Below are 21644 nucleotides of genomic sequence, written 5' to 3'. Positions count from 1 at the left end.
TAGCTATTCAGCAGAGCATGGACCAACCACCTGCCTGTCAGCATGGATAATATTGAATCCGAGGCAGCAAGGTATGGGGTTTTAATTTAATTTATCTCCATTCCAGTCAGTGTCTTCAAGCCGCAGGGAGATGTGGTTCCTGGCGGGCAGCTATCACGCATAGCACGAGACTTATTCACCTCCGGGGTTTCATATCTACATCTCGGATCGCTCCACACAAAGCAGTTGGCTTGTCAAGTACGAAAAAGTGAGGGTGAGCCGTAGTTAATTGTGAAATTCAGGTCAATTCTCCAATGGTCGTAGATGTCTGCATCCAGGCAGGTGGATGCTGCCTCTGGGGGAGGATTCAGCTCTAGACCCAAACAGCTCGATTTTCATTATTTGTAACACATCTTCCAGCACCGTGTGGATGTCTCAGACGCTGCTTCGCCTCCGGCACCTCTACGTGGGCAGTGAAAAGCAGCTCTAAATCCCCATTAATAACACCAGGAGACCAGACATGTTGCTCACAGGACACCTGAAATGAGATGTCTGGATCTGGAGGTGAACCTCACCCCTTCAGCAAAGGGTCATCAAATAATTATGACTTTTTTGTTTGGATCTATATGTCAGACGCCAGGCAGCATGCACTCTTGGTTTGCTCTCTGGTGTAACTCTGTCAAGTGATGATTGATGTTATCCAGGAAAAATCAATATTTGTTTATTCTATCTGTCGTAGAGTGTGATTTTAGGAGCTGCTGATTTCTCCCTGGTGAGCAGAGAGGGCAAGCCTGAATTTATCTTTTATCTCCAAGTTATGCATCACATCTAAAGTGAGGTGAGACAAATTCTGGCTCTTACTACTGCGCCATTCTACACTTGGAAAAATTACGCTAAGGAAAGTTGCATTTTCCAGTGCTTTCACCTAGAAGAAGTCTTCCTGGGACACAAGGAACATATATTTATTCCTCATGTACTCACACTGGACTGGGGGCACTCAAAAGATAAGAAATAATTCCATTTTCTCAGCAGTTATTTTGGAAGTCATGGACTTCCATGTGTAAATGGCTTGAGAGGAACTATGAGGAAGCCCTGCAATTTATTTATGCTTTATTCTGGTATGGTCTTGTCCTCCTTCCTTGCCTTAAAATATCCACCCACTTCCAAGTGTGTTGCTGGTGGTTGCATGCATTTAGCTAAGGCTGAATGGGGAGACTGGCCTCGGGAACTTGAGGTTTTACTCTCTCAAAGAGAATTCACCTTATATTGACTTGAAGTGGTGTAACTGATTGATAGACAAAAATTGACAATCTTACCATTATTGACAGATTTGGGCCTGTTAAGCATTTCCATTTGAAAGACATAAAGCAGCTGAACTGCTTATATATTCAATATGGTTGAAGACAACTATACATTTGCATCCGAGTTTATTCTCCTGGGCTTCACAAACCGAGAAGACCTGCAGGTGACATACTTTGTCTTACTCCTTGCCATCTATGTGGTCACTCTAATAGGAAATCTGGGAGTAATTATGTTAATCAGAACTGATTCGTGCCTGCACACCCCCATGTACTTCTTCCTAAGCCACTTGTCTCTCCTAGACATCTGCTACTCCTCTACCATCATCCCTCAAACCTTGCTGAATTTTTTAGTGGAGAAGGTTATTTCCTTTGTTAGGTGTGCCACTCAGCTCTTCTCCTTTGCAACCTGTGCCACCACCGAGTGCTACGTGCTGGCTGCCATGGCTTATGATCGCTACATGGCCATTTGTAACCCCCTGCTCTACTCTGTGGTCATGTCCCAGAAGCTTTGCGTTGGAATGTTGGCTGGTGCCTACTTAGCTGGCGTGATCAGCTCCACCATACACACGGTGTCCATATTTCGTCTCCCATTCTGCCGGTCCAAGAGGATCAATCATTTCTTCTGTGATGGACCACCTCTGCTAGCCCTCTCCTGCTCTGACACCCATGTCAACGAGGTGATGGTTTCTGCCGTGGTGGGGTTCAACGTGCTAAGCACCACAGTCTTCATCCTAGTCTCCTACTTGTCGGTCCTCTCCACTGTCTTGCGGATCCGCTCCGTGGCCGGTCGGCACAAAGCCTTCTCCACCTGTGCCTCCCACTTGGTCTCCATCGCTTTGTACTACGGCAGCTCCCTCTTCATGTACTTGCGCCCCGGCTCCAGACCCTCCTTGGAGCATGGCGAGGTGGTCTCCGTGCTGTACTCCATCATAGTCCCCATGCTGAACCCGCTCATCTACAGCTTAAGAAACACGGACATGAAGAATGCCATGAGGAAAGCAAAAGGCAGAGTCCTCTCCTCCTTGTCCACGCATGGTTCCTGGTCAGCTGAAAGGAGAGGGCTACCCTGACATGGTGAGGAGGGTTAGATACAGCACCTTCAAGAAGGAGAGTTAGATATTGCTCTTTCAAGAAGCAGGGACTAAATGCACCCGGCAGCAGGACACCTGGAAAACACGCTTCTCCTTGAACCAAGGCTACGTGCTGCACTAGGATGGACGGGACTTTCCCTGGCTGTAGCCTGAGACCTGACAGCGACCATGGATTGGGCAGAAAGTTATTGGCCAAAGTAAATGTTATTTCAATATTACTTGAAATAAATATTATTTATTATTTAAATACTATTAACAAATAATAACCCGCTTCAATTCAGGCTTCAGAGAGCAAAAGGGAGAATGCAGGTTGTGGCTTTGCCCTGCTGATATCAAACCAGCTAGTGTCTGATCTCTCGTGTTTTATATTAATGAACATCCTCTGGTGATGCTCCTGGTATTAGGAGGATGTCAGTTGATTTTTCCAGGAGTTTTAGCTCCAGACCACGAAGTGAGGTTGCGTGAAACAACGTTGTGATGGTGTAGTGGTCATCAAAGCACTCATGGTAAATGGGGACAAGTTGTATTTGGGCCTCTGCTCTGCTGTGCAGTTAACTGGGCATGTAAAGAGCCAGAGTGCTGGTGGGAGGGAGGATTTTAGGTCTTTCCCCCGAACAGCAAGGTGCTGTGGTCTGCGGTCGCTTTATGATGGAGATGGAGCAGGTGCAGTACCGAGCTGTCCGGCTCTGGGATTTCAAGCTGCATTACTCACCCTGCAGACACACACCCTACCCAGGCAGGTTTTCTTAGTGGATTATTTAGCCTTCCATGTATGTTTTTAAAATAATCTTTGAAATATCTTTTTTTTTTTTGTCCTAAAGTTGAGTGAGCGTTATTTCCCCCCCCCCCCGCCCCCCTCCTATTATGTTGCTTTTCCCACTTCACAAGCCTTAGTTTTAGCCCAGTACCCAATGGGGAAGAAAGAAATTAAAAACCATGGGGAAATCCTTTTCCACCCACCTCCAGTGCAGCTCCAGGACTAATAGTCTGATGCCTTCCAGCAGAAAAACAAATTTACATTAAAAACTTCTAAAGGCATCTCCATCTTGTTTCCCCATACTTTCATAGCTCAGTATTCTCTTCCATCTGCCCTACCCTTTGTGTTTTCTAAATGTCTGGGACAAAGTTATCATTTAATATTTGCACTAAGGGTTTTATAACGTCTCTTCATCTAGCAGGAGCTTTCAGGAAACATTGGCACTCGGAATTCATCAGAATAAAACTGGTAAATCTGAGTTAATTCTGTTATAACCTCAAAGCAGCTGTGTAAAATGATGCTTTTGAGCAACCAGTTGTGCAGTCACCAGTAAAGCGTATGGAAATAAATGTATCTGCCGGAGAGGACTCCCCATGGCCACGCTCAACCCATTCACACAGTGGATGCTCCATCAGGTTTTGTTTTCAGCACCCTTCAACGCAACACGAGCTGATCCATCAGCTTTCCCTGTTGGTAGTAAAGGGCTTCCTCAGTGAAAGACTGAAAGAGAGAAGTTTGTGATAGTTGGATAAATAAAAAGCAAACTACCCTGGACTTGTCTCTCTGCAAGACCAGGTGGTGGCACGGGCAGCCTGGGTAGGTCTCTACAGGAGAGCTCGTCGCGCAGGTGGAAAGGTTTTGGAGAGGGAGGAGGGATTGAAAGGGGCTTTTGCTGAGCAGGTCAAAATAATTATCAGCTGCAGGAGGGTCCCTGAGGGAGAGAAGCTTGCACAAACATCTGAGGTAACGCTTCATCTGGGATAAAACCCCTCTGCTAGCCAGCCAGGGCGATCCCGCCCTCCTGAGCATCTCTTCTCCTGCCGCAGCTTTGACCCATCGGATGGGCTTCTCAAGGAGCTGCAGGTACCACATCTACCAACACCTTTTCTTTTAACCAAGCAGGTAAAAAAGGGTTTGACATTTCCCATTGGCGACCCTTGTCGTGCTGCCTCTCACGTGCTTGGAAGAGTTTTTAAGCGCAAATGGTACAAGAAGACTCAGCCCGGTGCTTCGCTGCTCTCTCCATCGTCCCTTAACCAGTAACACATTTCACAACACTTTGCTTCCAGTGTGACTCCACCGATTTATCTCTTTAGCTGTTTGTATACTTCATATTGCAAAAAACCACATTAGTATTGATTAACACCTGAAAAATGTACACCAGTCCCTTTTTGTGGGAGCTGGACTCGGTGTAATAAGTTATGAGGAGCAGGTTACTTTTTTAAATTTCATGTTACAGTAATATTTATGTAATTTTTTTTTAATATCCGCATTTCAATGATCAATTGGCAAACCTAGAAAAAAACCCACCCTAACTAATGCTTCTGTTTTGTTCCTATGACTGAAGCTTCCCACGCTCATTTTGAGATGAGAAGAAAATTCAGAATAAAAGCATCTGCTCTGTGAAGTCCTGCAGCTCAGGCTCAGGAGTAGCTCCATCTGTACTTGGCAAGATTTTAAATATTTTTATTATTTAAAACAATTTATTTAATATTTAAAGATTTTTTTAATATTTAGCATGTTTTTAACCTTGAAGTTCTTTAAGATACAATTGTCCTCTCCAGGACTGCAGGTCCACATATGAGCTGCTCACCAAAGGTTGCCTCTACGGGATGGAAACATCCACCTCTAGGACACAATCAGTTTAATTTCAGTGATGAAATTGCTGCCAATAGAGAGAAATGCATGCTTCAAGGGTATGAATTGTCCAGACGGAGCTATATCTCCAATACCAAGTGATGTTGACCAAGAAGATCTGAGGTCGTCAGAGTGAAACGAGTGGTGCTGGGACTTAAATCACCCTCCTGCACTCGCTGCAGCCTTCTGTAGTTGTTTAACTCAGCCCATTCTGGGGGAGCAGATGCTGTTTTGTGGCCAGGATGTGCTGGTGGAGCTGCATCTAAAGGAATTCCATCCGTGCTCTCCAAGAGCATCCATGGCATGAACCCAAGTGCTCTAGCAGGGGTTAGGAGGTTTGCTTCAAAAAACCACGCTCCTGATCTAGGGACACTTCAGAGGAGATGTAGACATCTGTAGATAGATCTTCCATCAGATAATTCATCTGCAGAGGGGCTGAAAGGGGGAGATGGGAATATCCAAGCTGAAGCTTTAAAAAGTTGGGTTTGTATATACTATATTTTAACCCTGGTATGTGGAGATTCAAGTCAGTCATAGAAAGCTCACTGCAATCACAGCAAAGCTGTGCTGGAGACAATACCACTGCTCCCCGCACCCCCCCCCCCCCCCATCCCCCCCCAACACATGCAGGGTTTTTTCTTCAAAAGCAGATAAATTTAGAAATTAAAAACAAAACAAAAATTTCAAGTGCACGGCTTTGTTTCCTAATGGAAAGGCTGCACCAGAACTAATGAGGCCACAGAAGAGCACTGACACAGTCTGAAAAAAAAAACCAAGAAGAGAGAAAAAACCCCTTGACATTTCCAGAAATCAGTGGTGAGAATACGAATCTTCTGTTTTCCATACTTTGGAAAGTGTTTATTTGACTTCATTTTTTTACACTCAGATAAACATTTTGATATTTCTTAGTGCATCATTAGCACAGTGTCTATAAATCATTGCAGAATTACTCCCTTTTAACATCTGACTGCATATTTAGCTCCTTCACCTGTTTGACTTCAAAGCTTGGGCTAAAGGCAGAAATACAGTTGCCTTGTATTTTTCTAAAAGAATGCACCATTTTCTGTTGCATTTACTTTATGGATTAAAATCCGACAGTTCCGCAGTACTTCTCTCTTAGGGATTCATTTCACTGACTCATTTTATTTCTATGCAAATTCATCTAACTTGTAGAAATGATGGATGGAGAAAACCTCACTGTTTTGTCCGGCTTCATCCTCTTGGGCTTCTCTGATGCCCCAGAGCTACAAACCACATTATTCACAATTTTCTTATCCCTGTATGTTTTCATGGTGCTGGGGAACCTGATGATGATCCTGCTAATCAACGCCACCCCCCAGCTCCACACCCCCATGTATTTCTTCCTGACTCACTTATCTTTCATAGATTTTTGCCTTTCCTCCACTATCATCCCAAAAGCGCTGGAGACCTTCCTGCTGGGGAGAAGCCACATCTCTTTTTGGGGTTGCTTTGCCCAGATATATTTTTTCCTTGCTCTGATCATCTGCGAGTGCTTCCTCCTGGGGGTGATGGCTTACGACCGATACGCGGCCGTGTGCGAGCCGCTGCGTTACACCACCACCATGTCCAGGGCGCGTTGCTACGGCGCGATGGTGCTGGTGTACGCCGCCGGCTTCCTCACCTCCCTGGTGCACACCGTCCCGGCGGGGAGGCTGTCCTTCTGCCGAGCCAGGAGCATCAACCACTTCTTCTGCGAGCTGCCCACCCTCCTGCAGCTCTCCTGCTCCGATGCCCGCGCAAACGAGATCTTGCAGTTTTCCATTGCTGGGCTTATCACCGTGGGCTCTGTCCTGATGATCCTGGTGTCCTACGCTTACATCCTCTACACCATCCTGCACATCTCTTTGGCCAGGAGGAGGCTTAAAGCTTTCTCTACCTGCAGCTCCCACCTGGCTGCCATCACCTTCTTCTACGCGCCGGGGATGCTCGCCTACCTCCAGCCTTGCAAGGCTTGCTCGCGGGATCAGGCAAAGCTGGTTTCAATGTGTTACACCGTCCTGACCCCCACCCTCAACCCCCTCATCTACAGCCTGAGGAACAAAGAGGTGAAGGGGGCCCTGAGGAGGCTGTGGGTGCAAAAGCTGGTGCCACACCTATCCAGGTTTTGAAAACGCATTTGCAGCTCTTCGGTACTTTGGAGGTAATGAAGGAGTATGCGTTATCGGTCATTATTGGTCTGCTTACAGATGAGGAGATCGCACAGCAAGTACAGGGCACGGAGAACTGGAATAACGAATTGTTCTCTTAAACAACTTTGGTTTATTTTCATTGTGGTGTGAGCCTTCAATAATTAAGCGGAATAATTGTCAGTGCTTTCCTAGCAAAACTGAAATGGTACCATTATGGTTTGTGTCTAAATTGTGTTAAATTAAAATATTGCCCACAAAAAGGATGTTCAAATTGGAGGTAAACAATTACTAATATTTCCATTGCCTGCTTGATGATCATTTCCCCCAAATGAGCTTAAAGAACAGAGGATCTGTTTAAGTCAGTGATACGTGGAGAGCTGCAATGCAGCCCAGACCCTCAGCGTGGGATGTGACCATCCAGGTGAAGGTCCAGCTGTGACCTCAGATGAAATTTCTGACCGATGTAGGGAAGGTCCACCAGAAAGCACAAAGCCATGGTGTTGGCTCCGGGGACCTGGAGCTGCGCTGGCAACTTTTGGGCACACATATGTTAGCACGTTGCCAGAAGTGTGTCCAAACCAAATTCTTCTTGGGACGTGTTGTCTTTACGTCTACTAATCTTTTCCTTTTTGGATGATCAGTAACAGGTCCATGCTTTGTGTGGCAATTTGACTGAGTTATGACTTCTGTATGTCATCACATGGCTGAGGTGGAAGATGCCTAAAGAAAACTAGGCAAAGGTTTTTTAATATTTAATCGAGACACACCTTTTATCTTTAATGAAGAATACAATTTCTGGAAGAACATGTAGCCTGTATAATGACAAAGTGAATAAATTTTATGTTTTAAAATAAGCATCTTTGTAAACTGTGGTCTTCCTAAAAGAACTGTAATGAACAATGAATAAATGTGATGGCAACCAGTTAAAGCCAGCTTTAAGCTGGCATGACGTAAAATGCTATAAAGCTTTTAATCAAAGTTTCTGAGGGAGTTTTCATGAAAAATAGAGGCATTTGGACAATTTCCCCAAGAAACAGAGAGCATGACATCTGGAGCGCCTTATCCTCGTGAAGCAACAGGAGGAACAAGAATTGTTAACATGCAGCAAAGGATGTTAATGCTCCTTTATGCCCTGTCCTTCCATCCTCTGCACATAGGAATACATCAGAGAAGGCTGGATACGGTGCTGTAGCTCTGTTTAGGGCACTGGATGGGGGAAAAAACCCCGTTCCTCTCTTCCTGAGACAGCAGGGAGGGGAACCACTGTAATTGCCATGGCCAGCATCACCTGGGGCCTCCACCCGCACCCTCTGCCCAGGGCTCGGGGCACTATTTAAGCTCAGCCCTGGGTCTTCAACAAATTTGAGAGTTGTGCTTGGTCCTGGTTTTCAGCTTTCCTGGCTTGAATTTGGCCCTTGGTTTCCTCCAGGCCATTGATGGGTGCTGTGGGACAGTGCCCTGCGGGTGAGGCTACTGCCTATCCCGCATTGTGGCTGCTTTCAGCTCCCAGTTTGCCCTCCCTTATGGAGTAACTGGTTCTTGCTGCTCCCTGAGCCACGTTATGTTATGCAAACAGCATGAATAACTCTTAATGCAAAGCAAACCCCTCTAGAGTCCAAGCTGAGGATAAAACAAGCTGTTATGAAAGGTAAGTGTTATGTAGATCTCCTCCACCACCACCTTTTTCTGTGGCTGTCTTGAGAAAAATGACCCCTGCTCAGCTACATGCTCTTGGTGGATTTTATTTTGCTCTGTATTAGGTAGCCACAATGTAGACTCTTACATCCGAGTGAGAACCAGTTTGGATTATTGGTGTAACAGTATAGTGGGCATGCTTAGGTCATGATTTCTATAGCCAGCTAAAAGAAATCATGCTAGGAGTATTTATCTTTTATTTTAGCTTCAAAAAAACCCCCAATGTCTGGATTAACTCAGATGCAGCCATGTGCAAGTTAACACTAAGTGACAGATGACCCCCCTCTTCTCTCTACGGAGACCTGGCATCCCAGCTCGTATTGCTCAAGGTCTCTAACAGGTTGCAGTCAGTTGTCTCTGCTTTGGAGAGCATGAGATTCTGTGGCATCCCTCAGTGGTACCTTCTCAGCTATGCAGTTGTCTTGGGGAAGAGCTGGTGGGAGGAAATATCACTTCCAACAGCCCCATGACAAGAAAATAGGGGAAAAAAAAAATACTTCTCCCTCACTAGTTACATTCAATCATGCTAAACTCCTTGCCAATAGGGAGAAATACCACTCCCAGCTGCTGCTGCTTCTCCTAAAGAGATGCAGGTCAGATGAAGCCCATTTCTCTCTCATAGAGCAAATTGGGGTGAGTTAGAAGCCTTGCAGCTGTAGGAAGCAAGGTATAGGATGAGATCCACCCGGGTGGCTGAGAGCACTGCTATGCTGCTGGGTACAGGCAGAGACAAACTGGAGCTTTCAGTCCTCAGGGGTGAAAATGCCTGGGAGTTCAGCAGGAAAACATCCCAGCTGCTCAGGTGGAAGTCCCCTCCAGGTCTGGAGGCAAAGCAGCAGAGGTTTTTCAGTACAGACCCAGCTATGCTGCCTTCAGGCTGTCATGTTGTGGTCACTCAATGATTTAGCATCTTCTTGATGCTAGATCACAGCACTTATTGCTCTCCTTCCCTGGCAGGTCAGGGGTCTCTGCTTCTGCTCCCTTAATTTCCATGGCACATCCCCCTAGAAACAAATGAGATTTTTTTTTTTTTTTTTTTTTTTTTTACCCTTCTAGTTATCCCGAAGTGAGGTGTAGGGGGTGTTTTTGGATATACCTCCCCAAAAGTCCCCAGTCCTCCTTGAACTTGCCTCTGGAGAAATCACTGCTTGAATCAGTGCAACTTCTTAAGAAGCTAAGCTTAAAAGAGAAATTTGTCATGAGCTTATTTTTACCACCTTCTATGATATTACATAATTTCACAGAAAGAAAAAAAAAAAACCCCAAACAAACAAAACCAAGAGATGACAAGGAAATGGTTATCAGAGGCCCATAATGACAGGATGTTTAGTAACAGAGTCTCTGCAGATTTTACACCATGCTTAAAATTTGCTGTACCTGCTTCTGTAAATATATGTGGTTCCTTACTCCTCCAGACAGCTGACATAGGACTATTTAAAAAGGGAAGCAGCAGGCATTTTATCAACTGTTTGGGGTCAGTTTGGTCAGCAGGCAACTCCCCAAAACGTTATTTGCGGTTGCTTTTCTAAGTGCATCCTTGACCTCCTTGTTCCTCAAGCTGTAGATCAGAGGGTTGAGCATAGGGACGACCAGGGTATAAAACACGGCGGTGACTTTCTCCATCTCCAGCGAGTACTTGGAGGCCGGCTGCATGTGGCTCAGCCCTGCGGGCACGTAGAACAAGGTAACGGTCAGGAGGTGGGAGGCACAGGTGGAGAAGGCTTTGTGCCTTCCTCTGACAGACCTAATCCTCAGGATGGAGACGAGGATGTACACTTATGAGATGACGATGATGAAGAGCACAGACATGGAAATGGTCCCGTTGAAGGCTACAAGCAAAAGCTCATTGAGGTGGTCGTCAGAGCAGGTGAGTTTCAGCAGAGGGTTAGTGTCACAGAAGTAATGGTTGATGACGTTGGGCCCACAAAAGGGCAACGGCAGCAAGCAACACGTTTGGATTAGTGAGTTCAAAATCCCCCCGACGTATGACCCGACCACCAGCTGAACGCAGACCCTCTTGGGCATAGAAATAGTGTAAAGCAGCGGGTTGCAAATGGCTACGTAGCGGTCGTATGCCATCGCAGCCAGCAAGAGCACCTCTGTGGTCACAAACACAAGGAAAAAGAAATGCTGGACAAAGCAGGCAGAGTAAGAAATGGTTTTCTTTTCCACCAAAAAACCAATAAGCAGCTTTGGCGAAAAGATGGAGGAGTAGCAAAGATCGATGACAGACAGATTGCAGAGGAAGAAGTACATGGCAGTGTGCAGCCGGGGGTTTGTCTTGATCAATGTGATCAGCCCAAGATTGCCCATCAGGGTGATGAGATAAATCATTAAGAACATCATGAAGAGAGGAGTCTGCAGCTTAGGCTCACTTGTCAGTCCTAGGAGGATGAACTGGGTCACAGTGGTGCGATTGCCTTGAGCCCTATTACCGTACCTCATAGCAGCGTGCCTGCTGGCAGGAGGAGAAAGAGTGAAATAGGAAGGAGCAATGGCATGTCTTGCATATGATGCTGATATCAGCAAGTACTTTATTGGACTCTTTATTAAAACTACAAAGCTTTGATACTTGAGATGATAACATCTAACTGTGCCTAGGTTCTCTGCAAATCCTCACAGGCAGAGCAACTCTTTCAGAAACTGCATTCTGTCCTTACTCTCTTTAATCATGAGGCTAAATTAAAAAGATTAGGTTTTTGCTTTTAAAAAAACCCAACCCCAATATTGAATGATTTCAAAACTGGAGAAGGGGTGAAGAATTTGCAAACATCATCTCGTTTCATTAGGAGGCAGAAAAGGGGCAATGTATTTCATTTTCCCCATGAGAAGACTGAACACAAGCGAGTCATGACAACCCCGGGAAGCCCCGAATCCCCCGGGCCCTCTTGGATCAGCTTTGCTGGATCCCCGGCTGCCCACACCAACTCCGCAAGCGAGCTGCCAGAGACTCACTCGGCAGCCTGGGACAGAAACTCCTCTGCTAGGTGGCAAGAATAGGCTGAGCTGCCACATTTCTCTTGATAATTTTGGTCGTGTTCCAGCACAGAGGGAAATATTCCCCCCCACCCCGTGCGGCAAATCACAGTGAGACAGGGTTTTATTACATATAACTTTTGTATCTGCTCCAGCTCACTTATTACTTCTGTGTTTTTCTCCACTCAAGGTAGGGAAGGAAGGCATTTTCAGGCTGCTCTTCATAATTGTGAGACTAAGAAATGAATTGTATATAATGTGTTATGTATGTAATAGAAAGCTGTTACCTGTATTCATGGCAATCCAGGAGGTGAGGAGGGAGGGGAAAAAAAAAATTGCTTATCGGAAAGCTCCATGCAGCAGAAACAAAACTGGTGCCTTCATTTTCAAAACACAAAACACCTTCCACACAGGATTTTTTCTAATCAAGCCCCTCCAGTGCCAGTTACTCACTCTTTCTAGCAGAGGACAGCAGGTGTGAGGAATCCTTCATGTGCCTGCAAGACTAGTTTCTGGTATAAATTGTGGTTCTGGTATTAATTAACAATAATATCAGTGTGATAAACAGCAGTGGAAATCTTTGTTTAGAACAGAAAATGTAAGAGAACCACCACACCACACCCACACCCCCCATCCCCCCAACCAGCTGGTAGTGAAAAATAACATCAGCTACAAGCCAGGGGGAGAGGATAAACTATTCCTCTGCAGTATTGACACCAAAAGCTCAGGTGTCTCCTGATTTTCAAAGACACTTGTAATACCTTTTGTAAAGGCACGGTTGGGAGATACTGAAATAGTGTGCTGCTGTTTCTCTTGCAGCACGCTGTCCTGGCGTGTGGAAGGATGCCGTGGGCGATGCCTGGCAGTTTTGCTCACCCACCAGGCATCAGTGAATGTGTTACTTAATTTTCATTCTTGGGTTTAGCGGTTCCCATCAGGGTGGCTGTCTCACATTTGAGATCTATTGCTGCACTCCACTTCTCTGGTACAAAACCAGATTCTTGCGTCTCTGTAACAGAGTTTTCACTTTACAAATATTTATGAGGTTCAAACATACCAGAAATAGCTGGTAGGATATTTCTAGGTTTTGGCTGCAGCTGCTTTTCCCTTCCACTAAAAGAACTTTTTTTGAGAATACTTGAAGATCCTTATAAACAAAAACCTGTAACAGATCCACCCAACCCTCCTGCTGGGACCAAGCTCTCGTCTTCTGCAAATGAGGGATAATACTGCAGCATGGGGAGAAGCGGAAGGTTGCTCTAAGCTCTGCAGCATGTTTTTATTCATCCTAGAGAAAAATCTTGAAGACTTCCTCAGGGGCTGCGCCCTGTGTAACATGCGTTTCTGTGCTTCTGCATAGCACAGTCCTGCTCTTGTCTTCCAGCTGTCTTCCCTACTCAGTTTCTGTATGTTCAGGGCAGAAGAGCAGCTTTTCAAATGTTTTCTCTGAGGTTTTTCACAATAAGATGGTGACACATACTTAGAAAGCCTGAAGATAATGCCTTGAAATTGAGACATATGGAGAATAAACAGTTCAGGTATATTCTGCTAATGAGCTTTTGTCCTGAATCAGTAAACTTGCAAGCTTAAGTGCTGTGGGGTTTAATCTCACTCCAAATTTGAAGCCTGTGCCTACAGTCCTGCTTTCCTGCCTAATACCACATTCTTACCCAGCATCCAGATGCATCTTTCCATGATTTGCAGACAATACGTGTCCCTTGTCCTAAGGCAGAAAGAAGAAACGTGAGCTGTGTTCCACCATTCTTCAACTTTCTCCGATCCTGCAGGAGGAGGGAAGCGGCAGTTTGCAGATGTGATGCTCAGAAGTGAGACTGAGTAACGCAGCAGCTCCGTCAGCAAGAACCAAGGGTGCGTGGCACCGGCCTTTTGACCGGAGCGGGTGACGGCGCTGTCCCTAAGGAGCTTGTGCAGGGGGACAGCTTCTGGGTTTACTCACTTCTTTCACCCTCATCAATAAAATCCCTGAAGTTAAGTCTTAGCTGAGCAGAGCTTCACGCCAGCCACAGAGGGGATTGTTAGAAACTCTTAGAAGAGTCTGGAAGAAGTTTGGGCTTGGGTCCTGCCCACCCCTAGCTAACTGTGCAAGGCTCATTAACCTTTTTTTGCTCAGTGCTGATGTGGAGGCAAGGGAAGTTTTCATCTGTGCTGAGCCACAGGTGAGAAAGAAGCCATGGGAGTGTGCTAAATAATGTTTAATGGGATGCTGGGGTTTGGAATTTATTCTCCTGTTTGGACCGTGCAAGTTTAGAGCTTCACATAAACTCTACAGTTTAAGGTAGTTGAAAGCGCGAGTGCCAAAAGCGAAGTCTAATGTGCACATAAATCGCTTTCTCTCTCTGTGTGTTTAACAGTTTTTACGGCTCTGAGTTAGAAAAAACCTGATTTCTCAAGCTGATCGCTTCTGCGCCTGGAGATCACCATTGCAGCTGCATCCTATGCAAAACACCCCAAGGAAAGCCACGGAGGCAGAGATGTGCTTCCAACCCAAAGGTACAAAGCGTAATGTGTACTTCAGTGTAAGAGCACAAGCCAAGTGTACAAAGACCAGACTGTATTTCTGTAATCAGGGTAATCATGCTTATGATTTTACCTGAGGTTCATTAGAGAAATTATATTCATTGAAAGGTCTCTGTGTGCATCCCTTGAGAAAACGGTAGGCAGCAAACTTTACCATTGTGTTCCTTTAAGTAAATTAAAGGTATGTGAAAAGGCAGTTGGTTTTATTCCTTGAACTATTCTTGGCATCGTAATAACGTGATACATAATTATGTGATGAACTAAATGCTGTTCAGGTCAGCAAGAAGCGGGCAGGATGGACTCCGCAACCAGTTATGGAGACCAGGGTCAGGTTGAAGACAGCAAGCCTGCAATTTCTCCTTCCTGCTGTTTAGTTTACTTCCTTGCTATAAGCATTTTTCTGACACTTACTTCCAAATATTATTATTTTTTTAATCATCTTTCATTCCCTTGCCACAAAACCATTTCACTGTACCTTTCCACATGGTCACAATGAAGGTATTAAGATAAAATAGGAGCATTTAATTAAGAAGCTCCTGTTAGGAAAAATTAAGGATTGAAACATTTAAGAGAACACACAATCCCAGTTCTTTGTCTTTACTGCATTTTGAAACTAAGTAACATAATTAAGTAATGAAATCCAGGTAGATAAAATGTCTGAACCACTATGACTACCAGGTGAGTATCAGTTAAAGGTAACAGATCTCAGCAACACCACAGGAAAAAACATTTCAATCAATTTTCTCTGATAGCTTTCTACACATACTTATCATTTAAAATGTGTTTATTATCTTCATCATTTAAAACTCATAGTAGTCTACTTGTGTAATGTAATACTGTATAGCCTACTGTATAGCCTACAATATACAACATAGCCTACTATATATAGCTATTGTATCAGTAGTATGGCCTCCTCTGTATTATAACAGTGTAGGGATAACTTACCTGGTGACCAAGTAAATCTGGATGGAAGGTAATGGGGGTGGCAGGCACATGGGAGGAGGAAGGCAGGAGAGGAAGAGGAAGGATGGAGGAAGCAGGATGTGGCAGACACTAAAATAATCCCAGAAGAGCCAGGCTTTCAAACTAACCTGCCCAGCAAGGCTGTCCCTTAGAGCCTCCTGGGAAAACTACACTAAGAACTTGGGACTGGGCTCCACTTCTCCAATAGAAAAGAAAAACCAGCAAGAGGCTGTTTAGAAGTTGCTTAAACTGTCTGAGCAGGTTTTTCCAGCTGAAGGAAAAAAACTTGTCACTGAGCCACAAGAGGTAACAAGGATTCAGGGTTGGAAGCACAAATACTTGCAGATAGAAGCCTTATTAAATACATAACTATGCAGAATAGGTGATAAAACATCACCCCTTGTGTTGATTTTAAAATCTGATTTTTCCCTGTAGCACTTTTCTGGCTTTCTGGGTGCAGATTCTGCAAGTAACTTGATGGGAGAAGTGACAGCTGCACTGACACTTGTGGAGAGCAGAGCTGTCCATCCCAAAGCACACCAGCAAGAGCTGCCCTCGTTTGAAGCACTGAGGCTTCCTCTTGCCAAAATATCTCCAGCTTGGAATTACAGTTAAGCAGAGACCCTGTGAAAACCACCAGCTCAGAGCAGACGTGTAAACTTTGGGTGCTCTGCTCGAGGTGCCCCTTCCCACACGCATAGCAAGTTGCAACCAGGCAGGACATCCAACGCAGGAAGCTCCCGGCGCAGCACTCGCTGCTGCTGTTTACACTACATTTAAGAAAATTTCTGAGATGGCTTAAAAATCAGGATTATTTTAGCAATGTTCATGGAATTCTCTGTCAAACAAGCCTAGCTTCTTATTTTATAACTTGGCAGAGTTGACCCACAGATCTTCAATGTCTACAAAGCATCCAAAAGCCACTGTTAACATCAGAATTAAAACTTGAATTTTCTATATTCAGGCCTGTGCTTGATTTGTTGGCTGTTGTCACTAAGAGGTATCCCTCTAAGAACTGGTATTTTTCTTTACCTGTGCAGCCCTCAGCAACAAAGCTTAAGGCATCCCTCCAGAGAATGAGAAACATTGTATTTATGTATAAATTTTATTCTGAAAACAAAACCCAGCACATAGCTTTGACAAGTAAGAGGAAAAGACTATGCAAAATACAGAATAAAATAAAATAAAAAAAAAAGAGGCACTATCTTTTTTCTTCTTAGTCTAGGACCTGTCTCTGTGTGTACAACATGGAAGGATGCCTCATGAAATCAGGGAGTGAACAGGATTTCATTCTAGGTTTATTGACATTTTTCTTTTTAAACACGAAACAGAACCTAGCAGCAAAATTCAGGCTTGGAGATCTGCAGTCTCAGCTCAGCTTGTCCTCAGTTTATGCACTATGAGCAGGCCAGAACTTTGCTGGAATTGGGATTACAATTTTTTTTTTTTTTTTTTAAACAAAGAAAAGTGACTGCAATAAGGTAAGGAAAAACCATTACCGAACCCTCGTTCAAGGGAAGTTTACCTCATTATTTCATGTCTTCTTCCCAGATCCAGCATGCCGTCCATTCACATCTCCCCAGTTTTTCCTTCAGCCTCTGCTGCTTGCACCTCCCTCTTTTTGGATGGATTGTGTCAGGCAGAAATCTCTCTTTATTTTTTGTACCCAGTTCTCGGTCGCTAGCCGTTCAACTTTTTATTTCTTAAATCAGAGCGGGTGTTTGTGATCAGTGCCTCCCTTTAACTCCACAGCCTGGGTATGACCTCCTGTTGTCTCCTCATCAAAAGTCTCAAACTGATGAACGCTGCTGCTGAATACAACTCCCTGGTTCCTCAGCCCTCCAACCCCCCCCAACGCTGTGGTGGTTTCAGCTCTCTCCTAGCCTCATATGTTACTACTGCTGCGCAGGAAGACGCTTATTCGATTCACTAACCTAGCCTTGTTGGGAAGCACTTTAGCAGCATCCTTCCTAGTACTAACACGCAGGACAGAAAGACGACCATTTGTTATTAGCCTAAAATTCCTGGTTGAGCACAAAACCCCATCACAGGGGTTTGTGGTGGGACAGTCTGGCTATTTTCCCTTTTTGGTCTTTGCGGCTGCGGTGTTGTTGGTCTTGGCTTTCTTCTTTGCTGACCCCTTGGTCTCTGGCTCTTTGCGCTTGGCTGACGTGATAGAGCCCGTCACCTTGAAGAAGTCGTCCAGCCGGCCCTGCGTGCTGCCCTGCCGGCTTTTGCTCAGCCTCTTGACCCCGTTGCGGATCCGCTCCTCATTGAACTGCTTTTCCCCGCACATGAACTGGACGAGCTGCTCTTCATTTGGCTCGGTCCACTTCAGCTCAACAGAGTCGGGGTTGACCACATCAGGCTCTAGAAAAAGCTTCTGGGCCTCTTTGTGCAACCAGTTCTCAGGCAGAGGGTACTTCTTGGTGTCTATCTGCTGAATTATCTTCTCAATGGTTTTGTGCTCCTTGATGAGCTCAACAGCACGCTTGGGCCCAATGCCACGGATGCTCTCGCAGTAGTCACAGCCCAGAAGGATACACAGATCCACAAACTGTTCCCAGGTCAGATCTAGATCCTGCAGAATACGGTTCAGGTGAAACTCCTGGATGGGCAGCTTCTTTGTCTCGCTGGCAGTAAGGTGCCGCATCAGGACGGGACTGCCGAAGGTCAGGCAATCCATATCTTCTGTGGCAGCTGCATAGACCTTCCCAGCCTTCACCAAGGTAGCGCAGCTGGCTTCGGCCTCCCCCGGCGCCTCCACATAGGGGATGCCCATCAGTGTTAGTAACTTCTTGCACTCATCGGTGTGCTGCTGGGTTACCTTGACCAGCCTCTTGCTGTATTTCTCAATGTTGGTCTCCTCTCCGGCCTCCTGAGCCTCCTGCAGGTGTTTCTCAGCCTCAGCCCGGCGCTCAGTCCGCTTTGCCAGCTCCCCCGACTTCAGCTGCGGGGGCTTGCCGTCAAAGACGTAAACTGGCTTGATGCCGTTCTCCACCATGCGGATGGTCCGGTAGAACATGCCCATCAGGTGGCTTGTGGTCTCGCCCTCCTCGTTCTGAAGGACTTCAGCTCCCTGCCGCACGGCGATCAGGAACTGGTAGATGCTCATGGAGGCATCTATAGCGACCTTCCGGCCAAAGTAAGACTTGATGTCATTCTCCCGGATGGCGCCAGGAGCCACATCGGCAATAAGCTTGGCCAGGCCATGGATTCCCATCCTGGGGAACAGAAAAGGGGATGTTGGGATCAGCCTCTGCACATGCACGGTACCAGGGGTTAACAGCTGGGCTGTGGGGGCAGCATACACCCTAAGCACGGATGACCAAAGGGAGGTGGCTGCTTCCCTTGCAAACCGTTACCCCATGGGCTGCAGCCTCCATTGGCTGCCGTTACCCCACTTCCAGCCTCAGCCTCCCTCAGCCCACCATTATTGCCCTACTCACCATTACACCCCCACCATACCATTATCCCCACTTCTGACCTCAGTCTCTCCCAGCCCAGCCCCACCATTATAACCAGCCAGGTCCCATTATCCCCTCCATTCTCACCTCCCTGTTTCCTGGCTCCACCATTACCCCCCTACCCACTATTACTTCTGGCCGCAGCCTCCCCAGGTCTGCCATTAACCCCTCCTCCTCCCCCAGCACACCATTACCTCCTCCTCCTTCCATTATCACCCTCTTCCCACCTTGGTCTCGCCGGGCCTGCCCTTCCTACCCCCCCCCCCCCTCCTCAGAGCCTGCCATCATCCTTCTCTTCTAATCACAACCTCACCATCACCCCCTCTTTCCGCTGTGGCTTCTCCCAGCCCGCAGCCACGCACCCCAGGCCAGCCTCAGTGGCCATTATCTCCCCCCCCCCGGCACACCTCAGCCTGTCCCAGCCGCTATTATCACCCCCCAAGCCCGCCTCAGCTTACCCCAGCCTCCATTATCCCCCCCAGGCCCGCCTCAGCCTCTCCGGCCGCCATTATCCCCCCCCCCCCCCCACCTTCTCAGCTCAGCCTTCCCCAGCTGCCATTATCCCCCCCTTCTCACCCCAGTCTGCCCCAGCCGCCATTATCAGCCCCCAGGCCCGCCTCAGCCTGCTCCAGCCGCCATTATCCCCCCTCCAGGCCCGCCTCAGCCTGCTCCAGCCGCCATTATCCCCCCTCCAGGCCCGCCTCAGCTTGCCGTAGTCGCCATTATCTCCCTCCCAGGCTAACCTCAGCCGCCATTATCCCGCCCCCGGCCCACCTCAGCCTGCTCCAGCCGCCATTATCCCCGTCCCTAATCCCACCTCAGCCTCTCTGGCTGCCATTATCCCCCCCCCCCCTAGACCCGCCTCAGCCTCTCCGACCGCCATTATCCCTCCCCTAGATCCGCCTCAGCCTCCCGGGCCGCCATTACCCCTCAGCTCGATCCCGCCACCGCTCCCGCGCTCCGCCGCAATGCCCGCCGGGAGCTCGGCGGAACCAATAGCGAGCGGCTCCCGCTCGCTCCGCCCCACCTATCCCGGCATCCCCCTCGCTCTCTCCTTCCGCTTCCGGCGGCAGCGGAGCGGGGAGCACCGGCGACGTGTCGGAGCGGAGCGGGAACCGGGCGCCATGGTGAGGGGCCGGGGCCGCCGTGAGGGGTCGGGAGCCAGTCCCGTCCCAGCCCCGTCCCCCAGCGATGTCCTTACCCTTCTACCGTCTCCCCGCAGGAGCTGGAGGCGATGAGCAGATACACCAGCCCGGTAAACCCGGCCGTTTTCCCGCACCTCACCGTGGTGCTGCTGGCCATCGGCATGTTCTTCACCGCCTGGTTCTTCGTGTATCCCCGGGCTGGGGGTCGGGGGACCGGGGAGCGGGGTGGGGGGTTCCCTCACCTTGCTCTGCCTCTGTTATCGCCTTAACCCCCGGGCTGCAGCTACGAGGTGACTTCTACCAAGTACACGCGGGACATCTACAAGGAGCTGTTGATCTCGCTGGTGGCTTCGCTCTTCATGGGCTTCGGCGTCCTCTTCCTGCTGCTGTGGGTCGGTATTTACGTCTGAGGCCCGGGCGGAGGAGCACCGGTACCACCTTGTCGATCCCTATGGCTGTAAGCTCCCCAAGGTCTCAACTCTGCCTGTGTCTGGGTTCGGGGGGGGTCCTGGAAATGTAGCCCTGTCACCCCCAGTCTTTACAAAACACACTTTTCTTCACGGGCAGAGTTAGGAGGTGCAAAAGGCTGTGCCCTCATCCTAGCAGCAGCCTTTGGGCTGAAGCGTGGCAGCTGCTGCCAGCTGCAAAGCAGCTGTTTGCTAACTTAGCTGGAGATGGCTTCTGTGCCCATCTGTTAACTGCAGGCAGAACTGGCCTTCGTCCCCGTTTGAGGCAGTAAGGAATCTCACGTGCTGGGTATTGTCCTGTGCTCTGGGGCTTTAGTAGCAGCAGAGTCTGGCCCTGGGGAATGCTGTCTCACTGACCTCCTTCATCTCTCATTTGGTTCTAGGTGGGAAGCCCTGCGGAAAGTCTTTTGTATTTCTTTTATACTTCAACAACAAAGCTTGTGTCAGGTGTGGGCTGTGCTTTTGTCGAGTGACTTCTGCCAGCCGAACAAACCAAACCTGAATAAAACTGGCTCTGTGATGCACCTGCCTTTGGACTCACAGTTTGTCTTTTAGGTGCCTTTTTTTTTTTTTTTTTTTTTTTTTTAACCTGGCTTTTCCAAACCACTTTGATATTGGCACAAGACCCAAGGCCACGTGCCTTGGGATGGGTCCAGTGTTTATCATAGACTTCCAGAGCTGTGCTGCTAGACCCTAGAATATAAATGCTTCCTTCTTCTTCATAAGCCTGCTTTTATATCCCTCAACCTTTATATCCCCTCACCCTCTTTCTGGAAGGCTGTGCCCGTTCTCATCCTGAGCCAGCAGCTTTGTGGTTCAGCAGCACAGAGGAGAGGGGCAGGGACTGCTCCGAGCTGCTTCGCTTACCATCAGCAGCACATGCTGGGGACCTCCTGCGCTAGAAATGGAGCTGATAGAAATGCCCAGTCCTGCTCTTCAGCCAGGCTCCGTGCTCCTGAGGCACGCGGATGGCGGCTGTGGCTGGGTTCGTGTACCGTTTGGCCTGGGTGAAATGGCGCTTGCGGAGCAGTCTCTGGCCAGGGTTCCCAGGTAATGCGCCGATGCGGCTCCTCAGGTTGCAAAGCAAGAATACTGCTTGGCTGGTGGGCACCACAGTGGGTGACACAAGCGGTGTTTGTGGGAAATGAGGTGTTGGGAGGGAACGCTTGAGAATTACAGGACAGAATAATCTTGTAGCTGGATGTGCCCTTCGGTTAAGTAGTGAATTGCCTATAAAACAGTTTGTTTATGGCATGTG

The 21644-nt window shown here is 47.6% G+C and overlaps 4 protein-coding genes and 1 pseudogene across 5 annotated transcripts; 3 read left to right on the top strand and 2 right to left on the bottom strand.

Annotated features, from left to right (window-relative positions):
* Positions 1 to 1369: 1369 nt before the first annotated feature.
* Positions 1370 to 2350, top strand: LOC126047148 (olfactory receptor 1086-like). Its single transcript, XM_049820408.1, has one exon. It carries the CDS (start codon positions 1373 to 1375, stop codon positions 2348 to 2350), a length of 978 nt encoding a protein of 325 aa, XP_049676365.1. The 5' UTR covers positions 1370 to 1372.
* Positions 2351 to 6160: 3810 nt separating this feature from the next.
* LOC126047559 (olfactory receptor 8I2-like) lies at positions 6161 to 7114 on the top strand. The gene has a single exon (XM_049821392.1). The coding sequence runs from the start codon at positions 6161 to 6163 to the stop codon at positions 7112 to 7114; it is 954 nt and encodes a 317-aa protein (XP_049677349.1).
* Positions 7115 to 10291: 3177 nt separating this feature from the next.
* Positions 10292 to 11290, bottom strand: LOC126047558 (olfactory receptor 1052-like; annotated as a pseudogene).
* A 5118-nt stretch (positions 11291 to 16408) lies between these two features.
* Positions 16409 to 19744, bottom strand: FEN1 (flap structure-specific endonuclease 1). The gene is made up of 2 exons (XM_049820368.1): positions 19702 to 19744; positions 16409 to 18531 (listed from the first exon to the last, which is right to left on the bottom strand). Exon 2 carries the CDS (start codon positions 18528 to 18530, stop codon positions 17382 to 17384), a length of 1149 nt encoding a protein of 382 aa, XP_049676325.1. The 5' UTR covers position 18531; positions 19702 to 19744; the 3' UTR covers positions 16409 to 17381.
* Positions 19745 to 19821: 77 nt separating this feature from the next.
* Positions 19822 to 20915, top strand: TMEM258 (transmembrane protein 258). 2 transcript variants are annotated; one of them, XM_049820410.1, is made up of 4 exons: positions 19822 to 19901; positions 19997 to 20106; positions 20203 to 20376; positions 20770 to 20915. In XM_049820410.1, exons 1-3 carry the CDS (start codon positions 19899 to 19901, stop codon positions 20327 to 20329), a joined length of 240 nt encoding a protein of 79 aa, XP_049676367.1. In that variant the 5' UTR covers positions 19822 to 19898; the 3' UTR covers positions 20330 to 20376; positions 20770 to 20915. The 2 variants fall into 2 exon arrangements, 1 of the variants encoding a protein (XP_049676367.1); XR_007508512.1 differs by having other exon boundaries at positions 19824 to 19901; positions 20203 to 20390.
* Positions 20916 to 21644: the final 729 nt, after the last annotated feature.

This window comes from Accipiter gentilis, chromosome 17 (assembly GCF_929443795.1).
Source record: "Accipiter gentilis chromosome 17, bAccGen1.1, whole genome shotgun sequence".
In the NCBI taxonomy this organism is placed as follows: domain Eukaryota; kingdom Metazoa; phylum Chordata; class Aves; order Accipitriformes; family Accipitridae; genus Astur; species Astur gentilis.
The sequence above is the reverse complement of the archived record's forward strand: the minus strand, read 5'-3'. Positions and strand labels throughout refer to the sequence as shown.